The sequence below is a fragment of the Pristiophorus japonicus genome, chromosome 32, assembly GCF_044704955.1.
Source record: "Pristiophorus japonicus isolate sPriJap1 chromosome 32, sPriJap1.hap1, whole genome shotgun sequence".
In the NCBI taxonomy this organism is placed as follows: domain Eukaryota; kingdom Metazoa; phylum Chordata; class Chondrichthyes; family Pristiophoridae; genus Pristiophorus; species Pristiophorus japonicus.
Window position 1 is genome coordinate 7,195,547 of NC_092008.1, and position 26,388 is coordinate 7,221,934.

Sequence of the window (26,388 nt, forward strand, 5' to 3'; positions counted from 1 at the left end):
TTCCACCCGGGCTCGAACCAGAAACCTTGCAGATGTGAGGCGAACATGAAAACCGCTGCACAACAGAAACTGCTGTTTCGCTTAATACCCAGATCGAGCTGTTCAGCAACAAGCTGAAATGCTCAATCCCTCTCTCGATAAAAAGTTCCTCTCACAAACATTTCTCTGACCGGAACTGTACCAAACAACAATGTTCTCCTTTCAAATTCATTAAACTCCCCAATTTCCGTGTCTGCAATTTTAAGGACAAGGACTGAAAGCATTTTGCGATCAGAAAATTGCTGGAAACCCCTGTGGTTAAAGACCGGGCTTTTGATGGTTGATTTCTGTACACACCTTGTACTATGTATTTAACCCTTGGTAACCTGTATCACTCCACCAACAGAGGGCTTACCTGCTGGAGTCCCAAGAGATCCCAGCATCCCTTGGGAGCACGTTATATAAGCAGGCGACCCAGGTAGTACCTGCACCCTGGAGTATTATTAAAGGAGCGAATGTCACATTTACTCATTGTTCACAGTTCTCAATTTCATCCTTTATTATTAGCATATCAATTGGCAACGAGACAACGAACAACCGCGTGAAAATGCAAGGAACAGTTGGTATCCTGGGGAAGTTTTCAGAAGGAGATGATTGGGAGGCCTTCGTGGAGAGCCTCGACCAATACTTCGTTGCCAATGAGCTGGAAGCGGACGAGAACGCTGTTAAATGAAGGGCGATTCTCCTTACTTTCTGTGGAGCAACAACCTATAGCCTCATGAAGAATCTTCTGGCTCCGGTAAAACGAACAACTAAGTCCTGTGAAGAATTGTGTACGCTGGTCCGTGAGCACCTAAATTCTAAAGAAAGCGTTCTGATGGTGAGGTATCGATTCGACACGTGCCAACGAAGCCAGGAAGCGGCGAGCTATGTCACCGAACTAAGGCGCCTCGCAGGACATTGCAAATTTGAGGGATTCCGAGAACAAATGCTGAGACTTTTTTGTGTTTGGCATTGGCCATGAGGTAATCCTTCGCACACTGTTGGTTGTTGAAACTCAGAATCTGAGCAAAGCCAAAACGATAGCCCAGGCAATTTCCACCAGTTCCTTTAAACCCAATAACATCATTCATTTCTAGTGGGCTGGATGGAGGAACATGATCCATATAAAATGTTTTTAATCATTTTACATGAAATGAATGCTCATAAAAGTATTGGAGTGGGAACTCACTGGTTAACAGCACAGCTGGCAATATTTGCAGAATATATTCGTGCAGGCAAAACGCACAATGACAACCAGGAACTGTGCGGCACCGAATCCTCGGGGACAAACAGTTAAACACTTCGTCCCTGAGTCGAACCTCCAACCTTTCGGGTTAGCAACCAAACACGCTAACCCATTGCGTCACAGAGACTAACGCAAGTGCATGTTGCAAAACATCCCAAACCAATGTTTCAGTCATTTAAAGCTTCAGATTGCTCCGACCGGAATGGAACGTGTCCACTCTCAGTTGTACTTTTCCCAAATAAAGGGAGGGACACTCATTGTGAATGTGTGGAAGCAATCTGGTCCCGCACACTGCAGACACTTCCATGTCACCACCAACCAGCTCTCGTGCAATCGGCGTGATCTAATTCCAGCCTTCCGGTGCCTTGTCTATGATGAAGTATTCTGATTGTCATGAAGCCGGTATTAGGTTTTAATTCCTTTTCAGTGCCTGACTGCGGATATTCTGTGATTAAACACGAACACAATGTTTACAGGGACAGTTGAATTCACCGTTTCTTTGATTGGTGAGATTTCAAAGATTCAAAGTGACACACATCAACCCCAAACCTCGTCACCTACTCACTAACCACTACACGCTGCTCCCGTGAGATGGAAGCCCAGTTGCTGTTTCAAGCTTGAATGCAGGTACAAGCAGAACTCATTCAAAGAAAGTCCAAGTCCCTGAAGCACCTGATTATTTGCACCGAATTCCTTCGCAAAGAGTTGAGGTTCATGTGGAGTGATTTGGGCACATTTTTCCCCACACTGCAACACTTCAAACATAACTCAACAGCTGCAAAGCGCTTTGGGGCGTCATGAGTTCCTGAAAGGCTCTGCAGAAACGCAAGTCCTTCTTTGCAAAATTTCAATATTATGGGCTCGTCCAGGATTTGAACCGAGGACTTCTGGCCATTTTTGAATTAACAATTCCCCTGAGCAAGAATCATGTCCGCAGAACAAGCAACCAACGGTTGAACAAATGTGGAGATAAGGTGTAACCATTATAAGAGCATTTTTTGAGTGTAACTATTTTGATTAGAGGAGCACATGAGACCGAATCAGTGACTTTGCTTTTTCGACCTGTCTTCTGAAGCGCCGCACGGTCCCACTCCAACAGTCAATGAGCTGTTGGGACGTTAGTGTATCCAGGCTGCGGGTGGCTACCCCGAGCGCAGCAGATGGGTTTCTGCATTAGTTCTGGGTGGAGACAATATCTTTCCCCTTCTCTCTTCCTCTTGTCTGAATCCCGCTGCTTTGTTTTCTGTATTTATTCCCCGGCCTCATTTTATGTGTTTAAAAGGGAACAAAAGATGAAGTGGGTGACACTCTGGAACAATTTCTCTCAGTCAAACATATCTATTTAGTGAAGTGAAATAAAGAGCAATTAAAGAATAAGGGAGAAGCCACTGTCGCCCCGTTGACAGCAGAATAAACTCGCCCAAGGCTGTTCATCCACAGCAAGTTTAAACATAATCTTCCTGCACGGGATCCTTTCACGTGGAAAGCAAACGTGATAACGGCTCCACTGCGGAAACCACTCTGACCAGAAGTACAGCAGAGGGCAGCTGACCAGTGAATGCCTTCTGTGCTGATCGGGAATGTGTTGGCTCACCATAAACAACTTCTGCCCCTCACTGACAGCTGTCAATCCTTCTTCACCGCTGCCATTTACACAAACATGTCACTGATCCCCACACAACACCCCACATCCCGATCGTGTTATCATCCATGTTAGCACAGTGGGGCCGCGGAGGCAGCTCCTCTCTCCCCGCAGTTCGTGAACTCAGTCAGTCTGTAAAATTAAAGGGGAACAAGTGTCCCACAAAGGATAGGGGAAGGAAGGGAGTCTGTAACCTCGGTTTAATTGTTTGTCAAAGGCTACCCATCCTGTTGTGTATTTCCAGCAGTTTCCTACTTTCACAGGTGGAGATACCGGGGCTGGACCATGTTCCTAAAATACAATGAGGTCGGGATAAAAGTTCCTCACATACTCAGGGCAAAATAAATGATTGAAGTTTTACAATGGATTAATTAAAGATTTTTAAATCAATAAATCTTTTTTCTACACGAGATACATGTAACTTTTTCTTATCAGGTTATAATTTTAATGGAAGTGCAATTTCTCTGGCCAGGATTTGACCCAAGGCTGTGGTGGTGAAAGCGCCGATTCCTAATCACTGGACCACCAGGGAATGCTGCATTGCTGCATCACAATGCTTGCTGTCATTATTGTCCTTTTCAATCCACTTGTTTCACACCCAAACAAATTGTAACCATGATCTGAATTTAACGCCACGTGATTCTTTGAAATCACCTTTAAATGATTCGATAAAACACTCCTTATACCACAGTAAAACAGCTTCGATTCCAGGTCAGCGTGGTAACTTTTGTAACGTTGTTTTAAAATTCAAACCCTTACAAATTGATGACATTCAGCGAATGTAAAAAATAAAAATTCATTTAATCACCGTTAATTAACCGATAATCATTTGCAGAATTAATCTGTCTAACTCTGCCTTAAATATATTCAACGACCCAGCCTCCATGGTTCTCTGGGGCAGAAATTTCCATAGATTTACAACTGTCTGAGAGAATAAATTCCTCCTCATCTCAGTATTAAATGGGCGCTCCCTTATTCTGAAACTATGCACGTAAATTCGAGATTCCACCATTAGTGGAAACATCCCATCTGTATCTATCTTGTCGAGCACCCTCATTGTCTTATATGTTTCAACTTGAATGAAGGAATAGATATTTGTTTATCTGCTTTGCACATAACAACAAAAACAGCAACACATATTGATAAGCCGGCTTTAACGTTGTGAACTGCCCCAAGGTGCTTCAAGGAGTATTATGCGCTAAACAATTGACAGCGAACCGCATACGTAGAACTTAACGCAGGTGGCCAATAGCTAGATCAAAGCATTATGTTTCAAGGAATGTCTTGAAGGAGGAAAGAGAGGTAAAGAGGTGGAGAGGTTTGGGCAGCGAGTTTCAGAGATTGCGGCCCAGGAAACATAAGGCACGGCCACCAATGGGTGAGCGATTGTAAGCAGGGATGCCCATCAGAGCAGAATTAGAGGAGTGCAGCCATCTCGGGGTGTTGTGGGGTTGGGGGGGATTAAAGAGATAGGGAGGAACGAGGCGATGTTGAAATTTGAAAAAAAAGGATGGGATTTTTAACTCGAGGTGTTGCTTAACCGGTAGCATTGTTGGTCAGCGAGCACAGTTGTGGTGGGTGAGTCGGACTTGGTGCGAGTTCGGACACCAGCGGCTGAGTTTTGTATCACCTCTAGTTTATGCAGGTAAAATCTGGGAAGTGAGCCAGGATTGCTTTGGAGTAGACAACTCTAGAGATCGCAAAGGCATGAATGAGGGCTGCAGCAGGGGATGAGCTGAGGCAAGGGCGGAGACGGTTGATGTGCATAGGTGGAAATTGGAGGTCTTATAGGGACATTGACAGATCCACTGCGCGGGCAAAACTGTTGTTGAATCTCTGAAAGTGTGAGATGTTCATCATTACAGTCCAAGAATTACAAACCTAATATTTACTAAATGGTGAGAGATGAGCAAATGCTTTGAAAGTCCCTATAAAACAATGACTGGGAATTACACATTGCAGGGTAGAACAGATTAAAAAATAATAGATAGGAGAAAGTGGGGGGTGTGAATAGCTGTACTTATTAGCAGTAACATAATTGTAGTAGAAAAAAGTGTTGCCCGCTATAAGCAAGACAGAAAGAGACTACATGTGAATATGATCAAAGATAATAAAGGATCAAACACACTAATAGGTGTAGTATACACTCCATCCAATAGTGGAAGGGAGGTGGTGGAAAAAATATGCCAACAAATGATGGAAGAGTAAAACACATAAAATAGTACCTATGTGATTTCAACTCCACCAATATTAATTGTACAGAAGAGTTAGGTAACGGGGTTAAGGGAATGGAGTTCCGACCATTTGGACACGACTCCTTTCGAACCCACGATTTAAAAAGCACAACAGTAGAGGATTCGCTTTTGGAATTACTAATGAGGAATGAACCAGAGAAGATACGGGAAGCAAAATTGGGGAGAATCGAGGCAAAGGTGACCATAGTATAATAAGATAATAATTCAGAACGACGAAAGTATGAGACCAGGATAAAGGATTGGAGAAAAGCTGATTTTGAGGGGGTGAGTATGGAACATAGCAAAATAAAATGAACAACAATATTGGCAAACAATGACAGAGAACAGCAATGGGAAATATTAAAAATGTTGTTCAGCAGCGTTCGAGAACAATTTACTCCGTTAAAAACATGAACATGCTAAACACGAATTAGACACCATGGACGAATGATACAATGGACATAAAGGAACAACATAGGTAAGGAAATAATCCTGAACTAAGCACATGGATAGCATGATCAGGGAAAATATGAAGAGATTAGGAAAGGCCAATAAAGTACTGAGGAAGGAAAAGAGGAAGTAAGAAATTAAAATTATTAAGGAACATAAAACAATATAATAAACTATTTTAAAAGGCACATCAATAAAAAATAGGGATATGAATCGAATAACGAAGTAATGGACCGCTCAATACCATAGGTAACGATAGAGAGCTGGAAGACATATTCAATAATTATTTTGCTTCAATATTTACCAGGGAGCTCGAACATTTTGACGCGACATTGATGATGAGATTAGTAATGAGATAAGTACATTTAAAATAAAATGAGTGTTGAAATTATTGAATGGCGGTGCAGGTTCGAGGGTCTGGGTGGCTTACTTCTGCTCATATTTCTTGTGTCATGGTCTTATGTAATTAATCATAGTCAAAGACGATGAAACCCCTGGTCAGGATGGATTATATTATCGCATTTTAAAATAATCCAGGAAAGAAATTGCAGAGGCATTACTCTACACGTTAAATAACTCATTCGAAAAGGTTATCGTGCCAGTGGACTCGCAGATAGCTAACGTAATACTTATATTAAAAAGGAAGAAAGATTATGTTCAGAGAACTGTAAAGCAGACAACGTAACATCAGAGGTAGAAAAAAACAACGAAATCCCTACTAAAAGAGAAATTAGAAGATCATCTAGAACCCAAAAATTTAATAATGAAAAGTCAGCATGGATTTTAAAATGGGTTGCTTGGGCAACCTCACTGACTTTATTGAAGATCTAACAGAGGCAGTCGACAATAGTAATGCAGTAGATCTAATATACATAGCTTTAAAAGGCATTCGATAAAGTACCACATAATAGACTAGTGAATAAGGTCAGAGAATATGGACTTTTGGTACAAATAGCAGAATGGATAGTTAGCTGGCTTCAAGACAGAAAGCATAGGATGGAGGTAAAGTGCAGCGATTCATCGTGGCAGCAGTCAGGACGTGGTGTTCGACAAGGATCAGCCCTCGAACCACAGTTGTTCACAGTTTATGTTAAAGATTTAGACTTTGGAACCAAAACAGAATTTTTAAATTAGCTGATGACACCTCATTGTAGGGCATAGTCAATAGAGAGAAGACCAGCAACAAATTACAGGAGGATAGACTGTAAAATCTGATATAAGTATGCAAAAAGGAAAAGATTAGAGAAAGTAAAAATGGGTCTCTTAGTGGGTGAGACAGGAGAAATTATAACGTGTAATTAGAAATGGCAGAACAATTAAACACATACTTTGTGTCTTCATGAAAAAAGGTACAAAAAACCTCGCAGAAATAGTGGTGAACCAAGGTTCTGGCGAGAATGAGTAACTGAAAGAAAATAATACTGGAGAAATTAGTGGGACTGAAAGCCGATAAATCCCGTGGATCTGATGGCTTACATCCTAGGGTTTTGAATTCGATGGCTATAGAGATAGTGGCTGCATTGGTTTTCATCTTCTAAACTGCCATAGATTCTAGAATGTTTCCTGTGCATTGGAAGGTAGCAAATGTAATCCCCACCCCCCGATTTAAGAAAGGAGGGGGAGAGAAAACGGGGAACTACAAAGCAGTTAACCTGATATCAGTAGAAGTTAGCTAGAATATATTAGTCAGGACTTGGTAACAGGGCACTTAGAAAAAAATAATAGGATTGGGAAGAGCGAACACAGGGTTTAGAGAAACATAGAAAATAGGTGCAGGAGTACGCCATTCGCCCCTTCGAATCTGCACCACCATTCAATAAGATTATGGCTGATCATGCAACTTCAGTACCCCATTCCTGCTTTCTCGACATACCCCCTGACCGCGTTAGCCCCAAGGGCCATATCTAACTCCCTCTTGAATATATCTAACGAACTGGCATCAACAACTTTCTGTGGTAGAGAATTCCACAGGTTAACAACGCTCTGAGTGAAGAAGTTTCTCCTCATCTCGGTCCTAAATGGCTTACCACTCATACTTAGACTGTATCCCCTGCTTCTGGACTTCCCCAACATCGGGAACATTCTTCCTGCATTTAACTTGTCCAATCCCGTCAGAATTTTATATGTTTCTATGAGATCTCCTCTCATTCTTCTAAATCCCAGTGAATATAAGCCTAGTCGATCCACTCTTTCTTCATATGTCACTCCTGCCATCCCGGGAATCAGTCTGGTGAACCTTCGCTGCACTCCCGCAATAGCAAGAATGTCCTTCCTGAGATTAGGAGAACAAAACTGTGCACAGTATTCAAGGTGAGGCCTCACCAAGGCCTTATACAACTGCAGTGAGACCTTCCTGCTCCTAAACTCAAATCCCTTCCATTCCATTTTGCTTACAGCTACCAGTCCTTCTTTTCATTGTGGACCGTAACCTGTAGGAATATTGTACAGTTCTTAATCATGAAAACCCCCTCACAATCAGTAGACAGACGAAATTCTCATTCCTATCTAGGCCTCCAATCATTTTGAAAGGGAAATCAGGTTTGTCGCATCTGATTGAGATTTCTGAGGTTGTAAGTAACAGAATAGATAAGGGGGAGAGCAGTAGATGTGATATATTTGGATTTTCAGAAGGCATTCAATAAGGTACCACACAAGATGTTACCAAACAAAAATTAGGGCCCATGGGATTGGTCGTAATATTCCAGCATGGATTGAGGATTGTTTAACGGGGGAAAAAAAAACAGAGAGCAGGAATACAACAGTCATATTTGGGTTGGCAGGATGTAACTAATGGTGTACCACAAGGATCAGGGCTTGGGTCTCAGTTATTCACAATCTATATCAATAATTTGGATGAGACTTCCGAATGTACTATATACAAGTTTGTTGATGATACAAAGCTAGGTGGGAAAGTAAGCTGTGACGTTGATGCAAAGAGGCTTCAAAGGGATATAGACAAGATAAGTAAGTGGCCAAGATCATGGAAATTGAAAGATAATGTGGAGACATGGGAATGTGTCTACTTTGGGGAACAAAATGGAAGAGTGGAGGGTTATTTAAATGGTGAGAGATTGTGAAAAGTTGGTGTTCATAGGGACCTGGATGCCCTTTTATACGAATCACTAAAAGATAACATGCAGGTACCAAAGGAAGGACATACATGGCATTGAGGGAATGCAGCGAAGGTTCACCAGGCTGATTCCTGGGATGGCGGGATTGTCACGTGTGGAGAGATTGAGTAAACTATGCCTATATTCTCTAAAGTTTAGAAGAATGATTGAAACATACCAAATTCTTACAGGGCTTGACAGCATAGACAGGGAGGATGGTTCCCCTGGATGGGGTTTCTCGAATACGAGGTCACAGTCTCAGAATAAGGGGTCGGCCATTTGGGACAGAGATGAGCAGAAATGTCATCACTCAGAGGATGGTGAATGTTTGGAATTCTTACCCCAGGGGTCTGTTGAAGCTCATTCGTTGAGTATAGTCAACACAGAGATCGCTAGATGTTTGGATATTAAGGGAATCAAGGCATATAGGGATAGTGCATGACAGATGGGTTTTTACTACAATCCAGTAGGTGCACGGTCAACCTTACCGATATTATCTTTTCATTCCAGTTTATTTAATTGCATTTAAGTTCCACAGCTGCCATGGTGAGATTTCAACTCAGGTCTCTGGATCATTCGTCCGGGCCTCTGGATTACTAGTCCTGTAAAATAACCACTATGCTGCCGTACTTGATTATTTAAAGTGTCAAAGATCCTGCATGCGTTTTTTGCAATCTTATCAAGTTGTCTTTCAAGGAGTAGTATACGTAAACAATTAAGTCTGTCGATCTGCACCCTATTTAAAATTGCACCATTCAGTTTATATTGCCACTCCTCATTTTTCCTCCCAAAATGTATCACTTCACACTTGTTAAATTTTACCTGTCGTGTGTCTGTCCAATTCAGCAGACGTTCTATGCTCCCCTGAACTCTGCTCCCCTCCTCACTGTTTACTACATTTCTGAGTTCCATATCATCTGCAAACTTTGAGATTATGCCTTTAGACATGTCCAGGCCATCATGCTCGATCAGAAGAAGCCCTGCCATTAATATAGAACCATGATTGAAAGGGGTTAACTGAAACTGGTTGTTCACTTACTGTAATTAATGTCAGTCTCCACGGGGTAACAGAAACTGTTTGTTCAGTGACTGTACCTAATGTCAGTCTCCACAGAGACTAATTGTATCAGTGCAGATTTTACATGTTCTATTAAAAAAGGACTCCTTTCAATGTGTTTTCCCATAGTGTCAGTGTGAGCATCCCCTCCAGCACTATCAGGGGTTTGCATGCTGCTCCACAGAAAGGGAGACAGAATCTGAAAAAACTGGATCAGAATGATACAGCAATGGATCGGAATCTGAAAACAGTGCATTGGAATATTACAACGATGGACAGGAGTTTCATCTTGCTTTTTAACGTTCTTGTTGAAAATTATGATAGATTGCCATTAGAATTGCGAATCAGTGGTGTACTTCAGACTATTGAATACCTTTACTATCCGCTCCTTGCTGCTGTTGGTGTTCCTGGTAAGTCTCTGTGCCCAACTGTTAACTCTGCAAACCTTTGCTAACTGTATCACTGTCCTTGTAATTTACTCTCCCCTCTTTGCTGCTATCGGTGTCCCTGGTAATTCTCTATAACCGACTATTAGATTTGTAAACCATGAATAACTGCATTACTGTGTGTGTCATTTAAATCTTGGAGCACCCAAGTCATTGCCTTCAGTCCTCGTCACAAACTCGGTTATCTATCAAACAACTCAGCCCCCTCACTGGCAAATGTCTGAGGCTGAACGAGACTGTTCAAAACCTGAGCGATCTATTTGAACCTGAGCAGAGTTCCGAACTCATATCATATGAAAGCAAAACAATGCAGATGCTGGAACCTGAAATACGAACAGAAAAGGCTGGAAATCTCAGCGGGTCAGGCAGCATCTGTGGAGTGAAGCAGATGTAACATATCAGTTCGTTCACCCTTCGTCAGAAGTGGCAAATTTTCAAAATGAACAAATTGTTAAGGATCACTGAAAGGAGGAGGGGAGAAAAGAACAAAATGGATGATCTGTAATGGGGTGGAAGACAGGAGAGATTTGAGAGACCAAAGGCATGATTGGCCAACTTGAGATGATAGTATCGGAAGTTAGAAAAAGATTAGCTGAGATAGAATGCAAAGGGGAGGATAATTATAAGCTGCCATGGGAAACAAAGTGAGAGAAAAAATATATCAGAGTAAAATATGGGTAAAGTTTAATCTCTAAAATTGTTGAACTCGATTTTGAATCCAGAGGGCATAAAAGTTCTTAAAGGAAAGGTGAGGTTCCTCGAACTTGCATTGAACTTCATTGGAACAGTGCAGGAGTCAGAGGATGGACCTATCAGGGTGGGACTGGAGTCGAGAATTAAAGTGACAGGCGAATGGTTGTTTGGGGTCACACATACCGATGAATGAAGGTGTTGTAAAAAGCAGTCAACCAATTTGCATGTGGTCTCCCCAATATTGCGGGGACCATATCGTGAGCAGCAAATATTGTTTACTAAATTGAAAGAAGTACATGTAAATCGCAGTTTCACCTGGAACGAATATTTGGGGCACTGGACAATAGGAAGGAAAGAGATAAGATGGCAGGTATTGCATCTCCTGTGCTTGCACGGGAATGTACCATGGGAAGAGGAGGTGGTGCTTGACGTGATTGTGGAATGGACCAGGGTGTTGCGGATGGAGCAATCCCTTCAGAATGCTGAGAGTGGGAGGGGAAGATGTGATTGGTGGTGGGTCACGCTGGAGCTAGCAGAAATGGTGGAGGATGATCCCTTGAACGTGGAGGCTGGTGGGGTGAAAGGTGAGGACGAAGGGAGACCTGTCATGGTTCTAAGAGAGAGGGGAAGGTTCCAAGAGGGAGGGGAAAGTGTGTGAGCAGAGGTCCACGAAGTAGAATAGGCATGGTAGAGAGCCATGTTATCCGTGGGGAATGGGAATCCTTGGTTGAGAAAAGAACGAAGACATTTCAGAGGCAATAGTGTGGAAGGTGGCATCGTCAGAGCAGATGCGATGCAGATCAAGCAACTGGGAGAATGGAATGGAGTCCTTACAGGATTCCAGGTGGGTGGAAGTGTAGTCCAGGTAGCTGTGGGAGTCAGTGGGCTTAAAGTCAATGTTTGTCAATAGTCTATCACCAGAAATGGAGACAGAGAAGTCGAGGAATGGAACGGAAGAGTCGGAGGTGGATCATGTTATGCTGAGGGAAGGGTGGAAATTGGATGCAAAGTGAACAAAATGTTCAAATTTAGGGCGAGAGCAAGAAAAGGTATGGATACAGTCATCAATCTATCGGAAAACCTTGGTGTGGGAGGGGACCGGATTTGGAGTGGAAAAAATATTCCACATCTTCCGTGAACAGAAGGCATAGCAAGGACCCATGCAGGTTCGCGTAGCAACACCTTTAATTTGGAGGAATTGAAGGGAGTTAAAGACGAACTGTTCAAGATGACAACAAGTTCAGTCAGGTGGAAGAGGGTGTTGGTGGTGGGGAACTGATTGGGCCGCTGCTTGAGGAAGGAGCAGAGCGCCCTCAGGCCATGCTGGTGGGCGATGGACATGCAGAGGGATTGGACGTCCATGGTGAAAAGGAGATGGTTGCTGCCACAAAACTGGAAACTGTTAAAGTGACAGAGGGCATCGAAGGAGTCGCAAATGTCGATGAGAAGAGGGAGCAAAGGGGGAAAAAGTAGAGTCGACAAAGGAAGCAATCCATTCCATGGGTCAAGAACAGCTGCAACGATGCGTCTATCGGGTAAGTCCTATTTGTGGATCTCGGGAAAGAGGTAGAAGTGGGCTGAGCGGGTTTGGGGAACTATGAGGTTGCTGGCTGTGGAGGTAAGGTTCCAGATGAGATGAGGTCAGTGACGGACTGGGAAATGGTGGCTTGATGTTCGGTAGTGGGGTCATGGTGCAGGAATAGGTAGGATGAGGTGTCAGAGATTACGAGATCAGCCTCTGCAAGATAGAGGTCGGTTCACCAAACAGCAGCACCGCCACCCTTGTCAGTGATAGTGAGTAAGATAGCTGTAGACTGCAGGACGATATCAATGGACTTGTCAGTTTGGCAAAGCAGTGGCACATGGAATTCAATCTGGAGAAGTGAGAGGTAATACATTTGGGGAATGCTCACAAGGCAAGGGAATACACAGTAAATGGTAGGATACTGAGAAATGCAGAGGAACAACGGGACCATGTTGTGCATCCCACAGATCCCTGAAGGTACCAGGACAGGCAGATCAGCTGTTTAAGATGACCTATGGAATGCTTGCCTTTATTAGCCGAGCCAAGGATATAAGAGCAGATAGATTATGCTAGAACTGTAAAAATCATTAGTTAGGCCACAGCTTCAATTCTTGCGTACAATTCTTGTCAGAGCATTACAGGAAATATGTGCTTGAACTGGAGAGAGTACAGACGAGAATTAAAAGGATTTTGACAAAACTAGAAATTTATATCTATGAGCAAATATTGGACAGGCTGGCGCTGTTTTCTTTGGAACAGAGGAGTGTGAGGGGAATCTTCATTGAGGTGTACACAATGATGAAGGGCCGACGTATAGTGGATTGGAAGGAGCAATTTCCAGTAACAGCGAGGTCAGTAACCAGTGGCCATATATTTAAGGTAATTGATAGAAGGATTAGAAGGGAGTTGAGCAGATTTTATATTACCAAGTGTGTGGTGTGGGTCTGGAAATCACTGCCTGAAATGATGGTGGAGGCAGATAATCTTATTACATTTAAAAAGTACTTGTATAGTCATTTGAAGTGCGGTAACCTGCAAGGGTATGAACCAAAACCACTGAAACGTTATTAGGTTGATAACTCTTCGTCGACAGTGGCAGACTTGAAGGGCCGAATGGCCTCGTTCTGTGCTGTAAATTTCTATGATTCTATTAATTCTCACATCCCACGTGCCATTCTGGTAACATCCTCTGCACCCACTCTTATCCTTGACATCATTGATAATATGTCCTTCTCAGAATTAGACGGAACACTCCAGCTGGGGCCGAGCAAATGATTTCTAAAAGGTTGATGTTCGGTAGTGGATTTGTGTTACACCATGTCTCTGTTTTAAAGCCAAGAACTCCGTATGCTTTTTTAACAGCTATCGCAACGTGTCCTAGCACCTTCAAATATTTATGTAGGGATTTCCCATGTCTCTCTGATCTTGTACCCACTTTAAACTTTTACCGTTTAGTTTAGTTTGCTTCTGCTCATATTTCCTACCAAAATCTATCACTTCACACTTTTCTGTGCCAAATTGCATCTGCCATGTGTCTGCCCAATTCAACAGTCTGTCTGTGACTTCCTGAAATTCAGAATCATTGATTTTATTCTCATTTTATTATTGGATTTATTTGCTTGCAGACTAGGTGTGATGCTGTTACAGCCGGTGTTAATTGCACATGCATAGTTACCCATGAGAAAATGGCTGGCGTTCATCTAGAGCTGCTGCAGTCCATGTGGTGAAGGTGCTCACACAATGCTGATGCTGAAGGAATTTCACGATTTTGAACTAGTGACGATGAAGGAACGACGCGAGATTTGAAGCATATGGTAGCATAGTGCTTATGATGCTTGACTAGTAATCCAGATACATGGATGAATGAATCAGAGTAATCACATACTCGGGGGAATTTTAATTAAATTAAATAAACAAATCAGGATTAAAAAGCAATATCAGTCATGGTAACCATGAAACTAATGGATTGTAGTAAAAAAAAACGATCTGATTCACTAACGTCCTTTTGGGAAGGAAATGTGCTGTCTTTACCCATTCTGACCAAAATGTGACTCCAGACCACAGTAATGTGCTTGACTCTGAAATGGTCGAGCAAGCCATTCAATTGTATAAGGTGGCTCACCACCATCTTCTCAAAGGCAATTAGGGATAGGCAAAAAATGCTGGTCTTGCCAGTGATGCCCTCATCCCAAGAATGGATTTAAGGAAAAGTCGATGTCTGGATGATGTGTGACTTTGAGGGGAGAATTAGAGTTCGTGTTGTTTTGTGCTGCAGTCCGAGCTGAATTACAGCCCCTCCCGGGTGCCTCATCCCCTTGATGCCAATTGTAAGCATGCAATTGCTGCCTGGGGGCGGGGGGTGAAAAGTATTTATGGTAAAATACTAAACATAAAAAAACTAACGTTTGCATTTTCGGGATGCAAATCCTTTACTGGACATGTGGCAATGAGTTGGGCCTTGAACACGAGGATGAAAAGTTTAAAATCGAGGCATTATCGGACTGGGCACCGTTGTCGGTCACCGAGCAACGGGCGGGGTGGTTGGGTGAGCTAGGTTTGGAGTGAGTTAGGACACGGGCAGCAGAGTGTTGGCTGAGACAGAAATAGTTGTAATTACTTTTAGATTTAACTCACATCTCCCCACACCTGGAACAATTTACCTCGGAGGATAACAAATGACTGTGAATTGGTTTCAAGCCAAGCCTTTGAGAGGCAAAATCTTAGTCCAATTAATCAGCACGCTGTGATGTTTGATATCTGCCGAGGTCTGCAGACAAGGACGGAGACATTTCTCCGGGCAGTGGAGCTAAACGGGCGGTATCTGATCGGGCGCCCGTTACACTCAGCACCGGATATTTAGTTGTACTGCAGTGAATGACGGATTTCTAGGCATAGGTCTTCAATTATCAACACTATTTTCCAGCAAAGGTGTCTTCGCAACTCTGTGAAGCCACTTCTGTGTCACAGAACTAATCTCAGTAATTCTGCACCATCGACACACCTGTCGTCCCAAAATCCATCGTCCTCTTTAAAAAAAAACATTACGGCTCTACTCGAGATAAGTTTCTCATTGTATAACATGCAATGTGCCTCAAAACAGGAGGGCGGACAAACAGCCAGTAATTGTACAACATGCAGTGAGCCCCTAAACAGCAGGGCGGAGTGACACAGAAACACTGTCACTGTCGTTTTAAAGATAAAGGACAAGTCACATTTGATTTTTAAAGAGACAGAACCAGTAATACGGATTTTTACACAAGTCATACAGGCTTTGTATAGGGACAGGACCAGTCTCACAGGCTTTTAAACGAGACAGGACCTGTCACACAGGCTTTTTTAAAGAAGGGCTAGTCACACAGGCTTTTTGCTGAGACAGTACCAGTCACACAGGCTGTTTAACGAGCCAGGAGCAGTGACATAGGCGCTTTAAAGAGACAGGACACGTCTCTGCAATTATACATGGCATTTGTGATACCACACTTGGTAAACATAAGAACATAAGAAATAGGAGCAGGAGTAGGCCATGCGACCCTTCGAGCCTGCTCCGCCAATTAATACGATCAGGGCTGATCCGATGATGGAATCAGTTCCACTTCCCTTCCCGCTCCCCATAACCCCTTATTCACTTATCGTTTAAGAAATTATATATCTCTGTCTTAAATGTATTGAATGTCCCGGCATCCGCAGCTCTCTGAGGCAGCGAATTCGACAAATTTGCAACCCGCTGAGAGAAGAAATTCCTCCTCATCTCAGTTTAAATTGCACGGCCCCTTATTCTAAGACCATGCCCCCTAGTTATAGTCTCCCCCATCAGTGGAAACATCCTCTCTGCATCCACCTTGTCAAGCCCCCTCATAATCTTATGCATTTCGATAAGATCACCTCTCTTTCTTCTGAATTCCAATGAGTAGAGGCCCAACCTACTCAACCTTTCCTTATAAGTGAACCCCCTCATCTCCGGAATCAACCTAGTGAACCTTCTCTGAACTGCCTCCAAAGCAATTATATTCTTTCACAAATATGGAAACCAAAACTGCACGCAGTATTCCAAGCGTGGCGTCACCAAAACCCTGTGGAACTGTAGCAAGACTTCCCTGCTTTTATAATCCATCAACTTTGCAATAAAGCCGAGATTTCTTTGGCATTCCTCATCACTTGCTTTGGCTGCATACTAACCTTTGCTGTTTCATGCACAAGTAACGCCAGATCCCGCTGTATTGCAGCACTTTGCATTTTTTCTCCATTTAAATACTAACTTTCTTGTGACATTTTTCTGCCTCAACACTTTCCAACATTATACTAAATCTGCCAAATGTGTGCCCACTCACTTAGCCTGTCTATGTCCTTTGGCAGATTTTTTGAATCCTGCTCACACATTGCTTTTCCTCCCATCTTTATATCATCAGCATATTTGGATATATTACACTCGGTCCTTTCTTCGAAGCAGTTAATATAGAGTGTAAATAGTTGGGTTCCCAGCACTGATCCCTGCAGCACCCCATTAGTTGCTGATTGCCAACCCGAGAATTAACCAATTATCCCGACTCTCTGTTTTCATTTAATTAGCCAATCCTCTATCCTTGCTACTCTATTACCCGCAACAACGTGAACTTTTAGCTTGTGCAGTAACCTTTTATTTGGCACCTTGTCAAATTCCTTCTCGAAATCCAAATACACCACACCCACTGATTCCCCGTTATCCACCCAGTTCGTTACATCCTCAAATAATTCCAGCAAATTTGTCAGACATGAGTTCTCTTTCATAAATCCATGCGAACTCTGCCTGACCAAATTATGCTTTTACAAATGTCCCGCTACTGCTTGATTAATAATGGATTCCAACATTTTCCCAGCCACAGATGTTAGGCTAACTGGTCTATAGTTTCCTGCTTTTTGTCTGCCTCCTTTTTTAAAAAGGGGCGTTACATTTGCAGTTTTTCAATCTGCTGGGACGTCCCCAGAATCCAGGTGATTTTTCTAAATTACAACCAATGCATCCACTATCCCTGCCACTACTTCTCTGAAGACCCGAGGATGCAAGCAATCAGGTCCAGGGGTTTTATCCGCCTGTATTCCTATTATCTCACTGAGTACCACCTCCTCAGTGATTGTGATTGTGTTAAGTTCCTCCCACCCCATTTGCCCCTTGACTATCCACTGTTGGGAATTTGTTTGTATCCTCTACCGTAAAGACTGATACAAAATATTTGTTAATAGTTTCTGCCTTGTCCATGTTCCCCATTACTAATTCCCCAGTCTCATACTCTAAGGGACCCGGATTACCTTTAGCCACTCTTTTTCTTTTTATATACCTGTAGAAATTCTTGCTATCTGTTTATATTTAGTGCTAGTTTAATTTCATTATCTATCATCCCTTTCTCATTCATTTTATTGTCATTCTTTGCTGATTTTTGAAAGCTTCCCAATCTTCTGTCCTCTCACTAGTTTTGGCCACTTTGTATGCCTTTGTTTTTAATTGGATACCGTCCTTTATTTCTTTAGTTAAACACAGATGGCTAGCTTTTCTTTGACACCCTTTTCTTCTCACTGGAATATATTTTTCTTGAGAGTTGTGAAATATCTCCTTATATTTATGACACTGTTTATCAACCGTCCTAAACTTTAATCTATTTCCTCAGTCCAATTTAGCCAACTCTGGTGTACTGTGTCCTTGTCTGGTCACCTTACCTAAGTGAAGTGAAGGTTCATTAGATTGGAACCTGGCATGAGGGCATTGCCCAATGTGAAGCGTTTGAGTAGATTAGGCCTATATTTCGTAGAGTTTAGAAGAATGAGTGGTAATCTAATTGAAAAATATATAACCCGTAACAGTCTTGACAGGGTTAATGCTGGGCAATCTAAAACACGGGGTCACAGTCTCAGAAGAATGGCTCGGTCATTTAGGATTAAAATAAGGAGATATCTTTTCACTCAAATAGTTGTGAATCTTTGGAATTTTCTATCCCAGAGGCATGTGGATGCTGAGTTTTTGAGTACATTCCTGACAGAGTTCGATATATTTTTGGCAACTAGGAGAATTACGGGATATGAGGATAGTGCCAGAAAGTGGAGTTGTGTTAGAAGATTAGCCATGATCTTGTTGAATGGCAGAGCAGGCAGAATGTGTCAAATGGGCTAGGGGCAGCACGGCCTGACTGCACTGCAATTTGTGTGTGCACTAGGTCCATGCAGCAGAGCAGGTCTCCAGTTGCCCTGGTTAACCCTTGCCACTGGTTAAAGACCTAGCTCTGTCAAGCCCGTGTGATGGCTGATGTGCCACGGTCATCACACGTTAAAACATCCACGCACAGGCATCTTCCACCCCTGGAGTTCAGGACTGGAACATCGGGTGCTGCATTGAAACATCTATGAATTTCAGCCTTCTGCTGTGGAAGCAAGTCATCCTCGTTTTCGGGACGACCTATGATGATGACTCCAGATCGTATTTCGTATCTTCTTCTGCCGCACAGGCGAGAAAAGCGATAGGACAAGTCACACATGTCTTTTGAAAGAGACAAGAGCCGTCACACATGCATTTACGGAGAATAAACTCTAAAAAGACGGGCTTGAAATTCGTCTCCTGATTCTGATCACCTCTTTCAAATCTCCTCCCAATCTTCTCTGTGCCAAGGAGAACAACCTCAGCTTCTCCAGTCTACCCATGAAACTTAAATCCCTCTAAGGGGGCCGCACAGAACAGATAGTTTTGGATCGGTAATTCAGAGCGTAAATTCTAGGCCCTCATATAGTTCTTACAGATTATTATACCATTAATGTTCATTCACAGATACCAATCTTGTCATGAATATGACACTTTAGAAACTCTTATCTTGCAGACTCCTTTTAATATATTTAATTGTCCATAGTATTGTGAAATATTTAATATGAAATAGTAGGGTTTTACCCACATGTCCTAAGAATGTCTACAGATAGCAATCCATAACGTAACTGTGTGCTTTAAGTGCTGGAGACACTTGGTGGAGTCATGAGTCATTGCAGAATACCCAGCCTCTGGCCTGCTGTAGTCGCCACAACATTCATGTGGCTGGTCCAGTTAAGTTTCTGATTAATGGCGACCCTGAGGATTTTGATGGTGGAGTATTCGGGGATGATTTTCCCGTGGACGAAGTTAGACTATCGCTTGTTGGAGGTGGTCATCGTCTGCCGCTTGTGTGGAGAGAATTTATCATAGACATCAGGGATGAGGATTTCAGTTATGTGGGGAGACGAGAGACGCTGGGTTTGGTTTACTTCTTGTAGAGACGTTCAGAGGGAGATTGAATAGAAGTGTTCAAAATTATGAGGGTTTGCTCCAATGGCCACAATGTCATGAGCAAAGTTACACTGGTATAAGATTATTGGTAAATTAAACATAGAATCATAGAATGGTTAGAGCACAGGAGGAATCCATTCTTCCCCTCAAGCCCGTGCTGGCTCTGTGCATTCTTGATTACAACCACTTGCTGCATAAACAGTGTTTCCTCATGTCGCCTTTGATTCTTCTGACATTCACCTTGAATATTTTTTACACAATGAGTGGTTAGGATCTGGAATGCGCTGCTTCAAATGCTAGTGGAGGTAGATTAAATCGTAGCTTTCAAAAGGGAATCGGGTAACTACTTGAAATAAAATGAATCAGGGCTACGGGGAGAGGGCGGGGGATTGGGACGACCTGAAGTGCTACTGAACAGAGCTAGCACGGCTTCGGGGGCCGAATTACATCCTTCTGTGCTGTAAACATTCTATGATTCTCCAAATATTTACTATCCCATCCTTGATATTGTTGGTGTTACTAGTAAGTATGTCAGTCCCTATATTATTTCTATAAACCATGTTACACTGTAATATTATTCTTACTATTACCCGTGGGATACTCTCTGATTAATGGTACACTGTGGTTCTAGTTACTGCTTCTTTCTTACAACATGGGTAGTAGTTTAAAATTACTGGAACATCCTTGCTTCTGTTTGTGTCCCTGCTAAGTCTATTTGCACAGCAATGTTGCTATAAATAATGTTTATTGTGTTTCTCTCCTTGTCATTCCCAATCCCATCCACGCTGCTGTCGGTTATCGATTCTGAACGTTGTTCAATGTTACCAAGATTCAAATGTTCTATATTTAACTCAGCCGATTATATTGGTCGAGACTCTTTATTTAACGAATTACAGCCTGTTTTCTGCACTCAAAATGTGTAACAGATCAGAATAATGTTGTCTTGGTTCATAAGATTTTTCACCTAATGATGACAGGGCATGGAACTGAAACATTAACTCTGTTTCTCTCTCCACCGATGCTGCGTGACTTGCTGAGAATTTCCAAAATGTCCTGTTTCCATTTCAGATTTCCAGCAACCGCAGTATTTTGCAGTTGTTTTCACCCAATGTTCGGTATGGTTATTTACACAGAGATACAGGGAAATTTGCTAGCAGATCATAGGCACAGGTTTACATGTCTGAAATATCCGCTAATCATTCAGTTTATCGCTATTTCCTTTATTGATGCCACAATAAACCCTGTATTCCGCTCCACGGGTAATATACTTGACGATATCGATTAATAATGGTAATGCATTACAGACATCACCCCAAATCTAATTAAACTGTTGCTCTTGCTCCCAACCTGATATATAATTTTCCTGCTTTTTTTCCCCTCCCTCACAGTGAACTTAGTGACGATTGTGATCCTGTCTCGGGGAAAGTGCGGTCTCTCCAAATGTGTAACTCGGTACCTGGTGGCCATGGCAGTGGCCGATCTACTGGTCGTTATCCTCGATCTGATATTGAGGCACATTCCGGTTGTTTATTGGCGGCAGTTTCAATTTGTACGGTCCCTCCCCGTGTGTAATATCCACGCCGTCCTGCTGTATGCAGTCACAGACTGTTCTGTCTGGTTCACCGTCACTTTCACCTTTGATCGATTTGTGGCCATTTGTTGTCAGAAGCTGAAAACTAAATATTGCACCAAGAAAACAGCGGCTGTGGTTCTGGGAACAGTGACTGTACTGAGCGGTTTAAAAAACATTTTCTGGTATTTTATGCTGAACCGTTGGTATTTGCTTGTGAACGTCCCCTGGTTTTGTGTTGTATCAGTGGCTGTTCTGCATTCGCCGGTCTGGACAGCAATCGAGTTCCTACATAATATCCTAACCCCGGGTGTCCCGTTTGTTCTGATTCTGCTGCTCAATACAGTCACCGTCAGACATATTTTAGTGGCCAGCAGAGCCCGCAGGAGACTCCGGGGTCCCAGCAGTGGGGAGAGGCCCAGAGACCCAGAGATGGCGAGCCGCAAAAAATCGATAATTTCACTGTTTGTTATCTCCGGAAATTTCATCCTGTTATGGGCGGTATTTATGTTGTATTCTATATATTACCGGATGTGGTGGTTCGGGTATAAGTCTGTCAAAATACCTGATTATGTAAGTGTACTTGGATTCATGCTGCAGATGCTGAGTTGCTGCACAAACACTGGTATTTATGCCGTGACCCAGGCAAAGTTCAGAGTGCAGCTCAAGAATTTGGCAAAATATCCCTTTACTGTGCTTGTGAAATTCATTAAACGATGAGAAGAAGCAGAGACTTTGGAGCCTCAGACTCCATGTGGTGTGATATTGTTAGCGAGCTGCTCTCCCACGCCCGTCCACTGGGCGAGTGATCCGGGTGAATATTGACAATCGCACACACTACACATGGATCCCTATGAGGGGCCAGTGATTTGGGTGAATATTAACTCACTCACACACTGTCTACACTGGGCTCATTGTGTGAGGCCTGTGATCAGGGTGAATATTAACACACACACTCACACACTGTCTACACTGGGCTCCCTGTGTGAGGCCTGTGATCCTGGTGAATATTAACACACTCACTCACACACTGTCTACACTGGGCTCCCTGTGTGAGGCCTGTGATCAGGGTGAATATTAACACACTCACTCACACACTGTCTACACTGGGCTCCCTCTGTGAGGGATCTGTGATCAGGGTGAATATTAACACACTCGGTGACACACTGTCTACACTGGGCTCCATGTGTGAGGCCTGTGATCAGGGTGAATATTAACGCAGTCACTCACACACTGTCTACACTGGGCTCACTGTGATGAGGCCTGAGATCAGGGTGAATATTAACACACTAACTCACACACTGTCTACACTGGGCTCCCTGTGTGAGGCCTGTGATCCCGGTGAATATTAACACACTCACACACACACTGTCTACACTGGGCTCCCTGTGTGAGGCCTGTGATCCCGGTGAATATTAACACACTCACTCACACTGTCTACACTGGGCTCCCTGTGTGAGGCCTGTGATCAGAGTGAATATTAACACATTCACTACACACTGTCTACATTGGGCTCCCTGTGTGAAGCCTGTGATCATGGTGAAAATTTACACACTCGGTGACACACTGTCTACACTGGGCTCCATGTGTGAGGCCTGTGATCAGGGTGAATATTAACACAGTCACTCACACACTGTCTACACTGGGCTCACTGTGATGAGGCCTGAGATCAGGGTGAATATTAACACACTAACTCACACACTGTCTGCACTGGGCTCCCTGTGTGAGGCCTGTGATCCCGGTGAATATTAACACACTGACTCACACACTGTGTACACTGGGCTCCCTGTGTGAGGCCTGTGATCAGGGTGAATAGTAACACACTCACTCACGCACTATCTACACTGAGCTCCCTGTGTGAGGCCTGTGAGCCAGGTGAATATTAACACACTCACTTACACACTGTCTAAACTGGGTCCCTGTGTGAAGCCTGTGATCATGGTGAATATTTACACACTCACTCACACACAGTCTACACTGGGCTCCGTGTGTGAGACATGTGATCAGGATGAATATTGACACATTCACTCACACACTGTCTACACTGGGCTCCCTGTGTGAGGCCTGTGATCAGAGTGAATATTAACACACTCACTACACACTGTCTACACTGGGCTCCCTGTCAGAGGCCTGTGATCAGGGTGAATATTGACACATTCACTACACACTGTCTGCACTGGGCTCCCTGTGTGAGGTCTGTGATCAGAGTGAATATTAACACACTCACTCACACACTGTCTACACTGCATTCGCTGTGTGGGGCCAGTGATCAGGGTGAATATTAATATGCTCACTCACACACTGTCTACACTACGTTCGCTGTGTGGGGCCAGTGATCAGGGTGAATATTAACATGCTCACTCACACACTGTCGACACTGGACTCACTGAGAGTGGCAGTGATCCGAGTGAATAACAAAATGCTCATTCACACACTGTCTAATTGGGCTCGCTGTGAGCAGCCAGTGATCCGGGTGAATATTAATAGGCTTACTCGAACACACTTTACACTGGACACCCGGTGGGGGATGCAGATGAATATTAACACACTCCCTCTCACACCCATTACACCAGCTTCCTTCGAGGGTTCGGTAATCAGTGTGAATATTAACACACTCACCCACACAGTTTTTCCACTGGGCTCACATTGACGGGCCAGTGATCCGGGTGAATTTTAATAAGCTCAGTCAAACAGCGCCTACACTGGGCTCCCAATTACTGACCAGTGATCCACGTGAATATTAACAGGCTCACGGATACATTGTGTACACTGGGCTCACTGTGAGGCACCAGTGATCCAGCTAATGTTAACTCGCTCACTCACACAATCTACACTGGGCTCCCTGTGACGGGCCAGTGCTCCTGGTGAATATTAACACACTAACTCACATATTGTGTATACTGGTCTCCCAGTGAATACTGCTGATCCAGCTAATATTAACACGCTCACTCACACTGTCTGTTCTGGGCTCCCTGTGACAGGCCCAGTGCTCCTGCTGTATTTTAACTAACTCACTCACACAATGTCTACACTGGGCTCCCTATGAGGGGCCAGTGATCTAGGTGAATATTAAGAGGCCCACATAAACAAAGTTTACATTTGGCACGCTGTGAGGGGCCAGTGATCATGGTGAATGACAACACGTTCACTTACACACTGTGTACACTGGGCACCGTGTGAGGTGCCAGTGATCCGGGGGAGTACAATCACACTCATTAACACTCTGTCTACACCAGCTCCCCTGCGAGTAGGCAGTGATCTGGAAGAATTTTAACACACTTCCTCATACATTATCTATATTGGGCTCTCTGTGTGGGGCCAGTGTTACGAATTAATATTAACACACTCACTCACACACTGTCCACACTGAGCTCCCTGTGTGAGGTCTGTGATCAGGGTGAATATTAACACACTCACTCACACACTGTCTACACTGGGCTCCTTGTGTGAGGCCTTCGATCAGGGTGAATATTAATACACCCACTCACACAGTGTCTACACTGGGCTCGCTGTGTGAGGCCTGTGATCAGGGTGAATATTAACACACTCACTCACACACTGTCTACACTGTGCTCCCTGTGTGTGGCCCTGTGATCAGGGTGAATATTAACACACTCACTCACATGCTGTATACACTAGGCTCCCTGTGTGAGGCCTGCGATCAGGGTGAATATTAACACACTCACTCTCACACTGTCTACACTGGGCCCTCTGTGATGAGGCCTGAAATCAGGGTGAATATTAACACACTCACTCACACACTGTCTACACTGGGCTCCCTCAGACTGGCCAGTGATCCGAGTGAATACTAACATGCTCACTCACACACTGTCTACACTCTGCTCCCTGTGTGTGGCCCTGTGATCAGGGTGAATATTAACACGCTCACTCACACGCTGTATACACTGGGCTCCCTGTGTGAGGCCTGCGATCAGGATGAATATTAACACACTCACTCTCACACTGTCTACACTGGGCCCCCTGTGATGAGGCCTGAGATCAGGGTGAATATTAACACACTCACTCACGCACTGTCTACACTGGGCTCCCTCAGACTGGCCAGTGATCCGATTGAATACTAACATGCTCACTCACACACTGTCTGCACTGAGCTCCCTGTGAGGGGCCAGTGATGCGGGTGAATATTAACGCACTAACTCTCACAATGTCTACACCGGCTCCCTTCAAGGGTTTGTTAATCACTGGGAATATTGACACGCTCATCCACACAGTTTTTTCACTGGTCTCCCTTTGAGGGGCCTGTGATCCAGGTGAATATTAACTTGCTCACTCACACATTGTGTACACTGGGCTCACTGTGAGGGGCCAGTGATCAGAGTGAATAATAACACATTCGCTCACGCACTTTCTACACTGTGCTGCCTGTGAGGCATAGACGCATAGAAGCATAGAAGTTAGGTGCAGAATCATGCCATTCGGCCCTTCGAGCCTGCATCGCCATTCAATAGGATCATGTCTGATCATTCAACCTCAGTACCCCTTTCCTGCTTTCTCTCCGTACCCCTTGATCCCTTTGGCTGTAAGGGCCACATCTAACTCCCTTTTGGATATATCTAACGACCTTGTCTCAACAACTTTCTGCTGTAGAGAATTCCACAGGTTAAGCACTCTCTGAGTGAAGAATGTTCTCCTCATCTCGGTCCTAAATGGCTTACCCCTTATTCTTCAACTATGAACCCTGGTTCTCGAACTCGCCCGCAAAGTGAACATTCTTCCTGCCTCTAACCTGTCAGATCCCGTCAGAATTTTATGTTTCTATGAGATCCCTCTAATTCTTCTAAACTCCAGTGGATAAAGGCCCAGTTGATCCACTCTCTCCTCGTGTATCAGTCCTGCCATCCCAGGAATCAGATTGGTGATCCTTCGCTGCACTCCCTCAATAGCAACAGTGTTCTTCCTCAGATTAGGAGACCAAAACTGTGCACAATATTCAAGGTGTGGCCTCACCAAGGCCCCGTACAACTGCAGCAAGACCACCCTGCTGCTATACTCAAATCCCCTCGCTATGTAGGCCAACATACCATTTGCCTTCTTCACTGCTGGTTGTACCTGTATGCCAACTTTCAATGACTGATGTACCATGACACCCAGGTCTCGTTG

General features: G+C 43.7%; 1 protein-coding gene across 1 annotated transcript; it reads left to right on the top strand.

The window, feature by feature from the left end:
* The first annotated feature begins 9,959 nt into the window (after positions 1-9,959).
* LOC139240605 (probable G-protein coupled receptor 139) lies at positions 9,960-21,987 on the top strand. The gene is made up of 2 exons (XM_070869159.1): positions 9,960-10,170; positions 21,086-21,987. The coding sequence occupies exons 1-2, from the start codon at positions 9,990-9,992 to the stop codon at positions 21,985-21,987; spliced, it is 1,083 nt and encodes a 360-aa protein (XP_070725260.1). The 5' UTR covers positions 9,960-9,989.
* Positions 21,988-26,388: the final 4,401 nt, after the last annotated feature.

Excerpts from the sequence above, each read along its gene's own strand:
- LOC139240605 (XM_070869159.1), top strand. The coding sequence starts at position 9,990 with ATGGATCGGAATCTGAAAACAGTGCATTGGAATATTACAACGATGGAC. Across the intron at positions 10,171-21,085 it reads TGCTGCTGTTGGTGTTCCTG|TGAACTTAGTGACGATTGTG; the intron begins GTAAGTCTCTGT and ends CCTCCCTCACAG.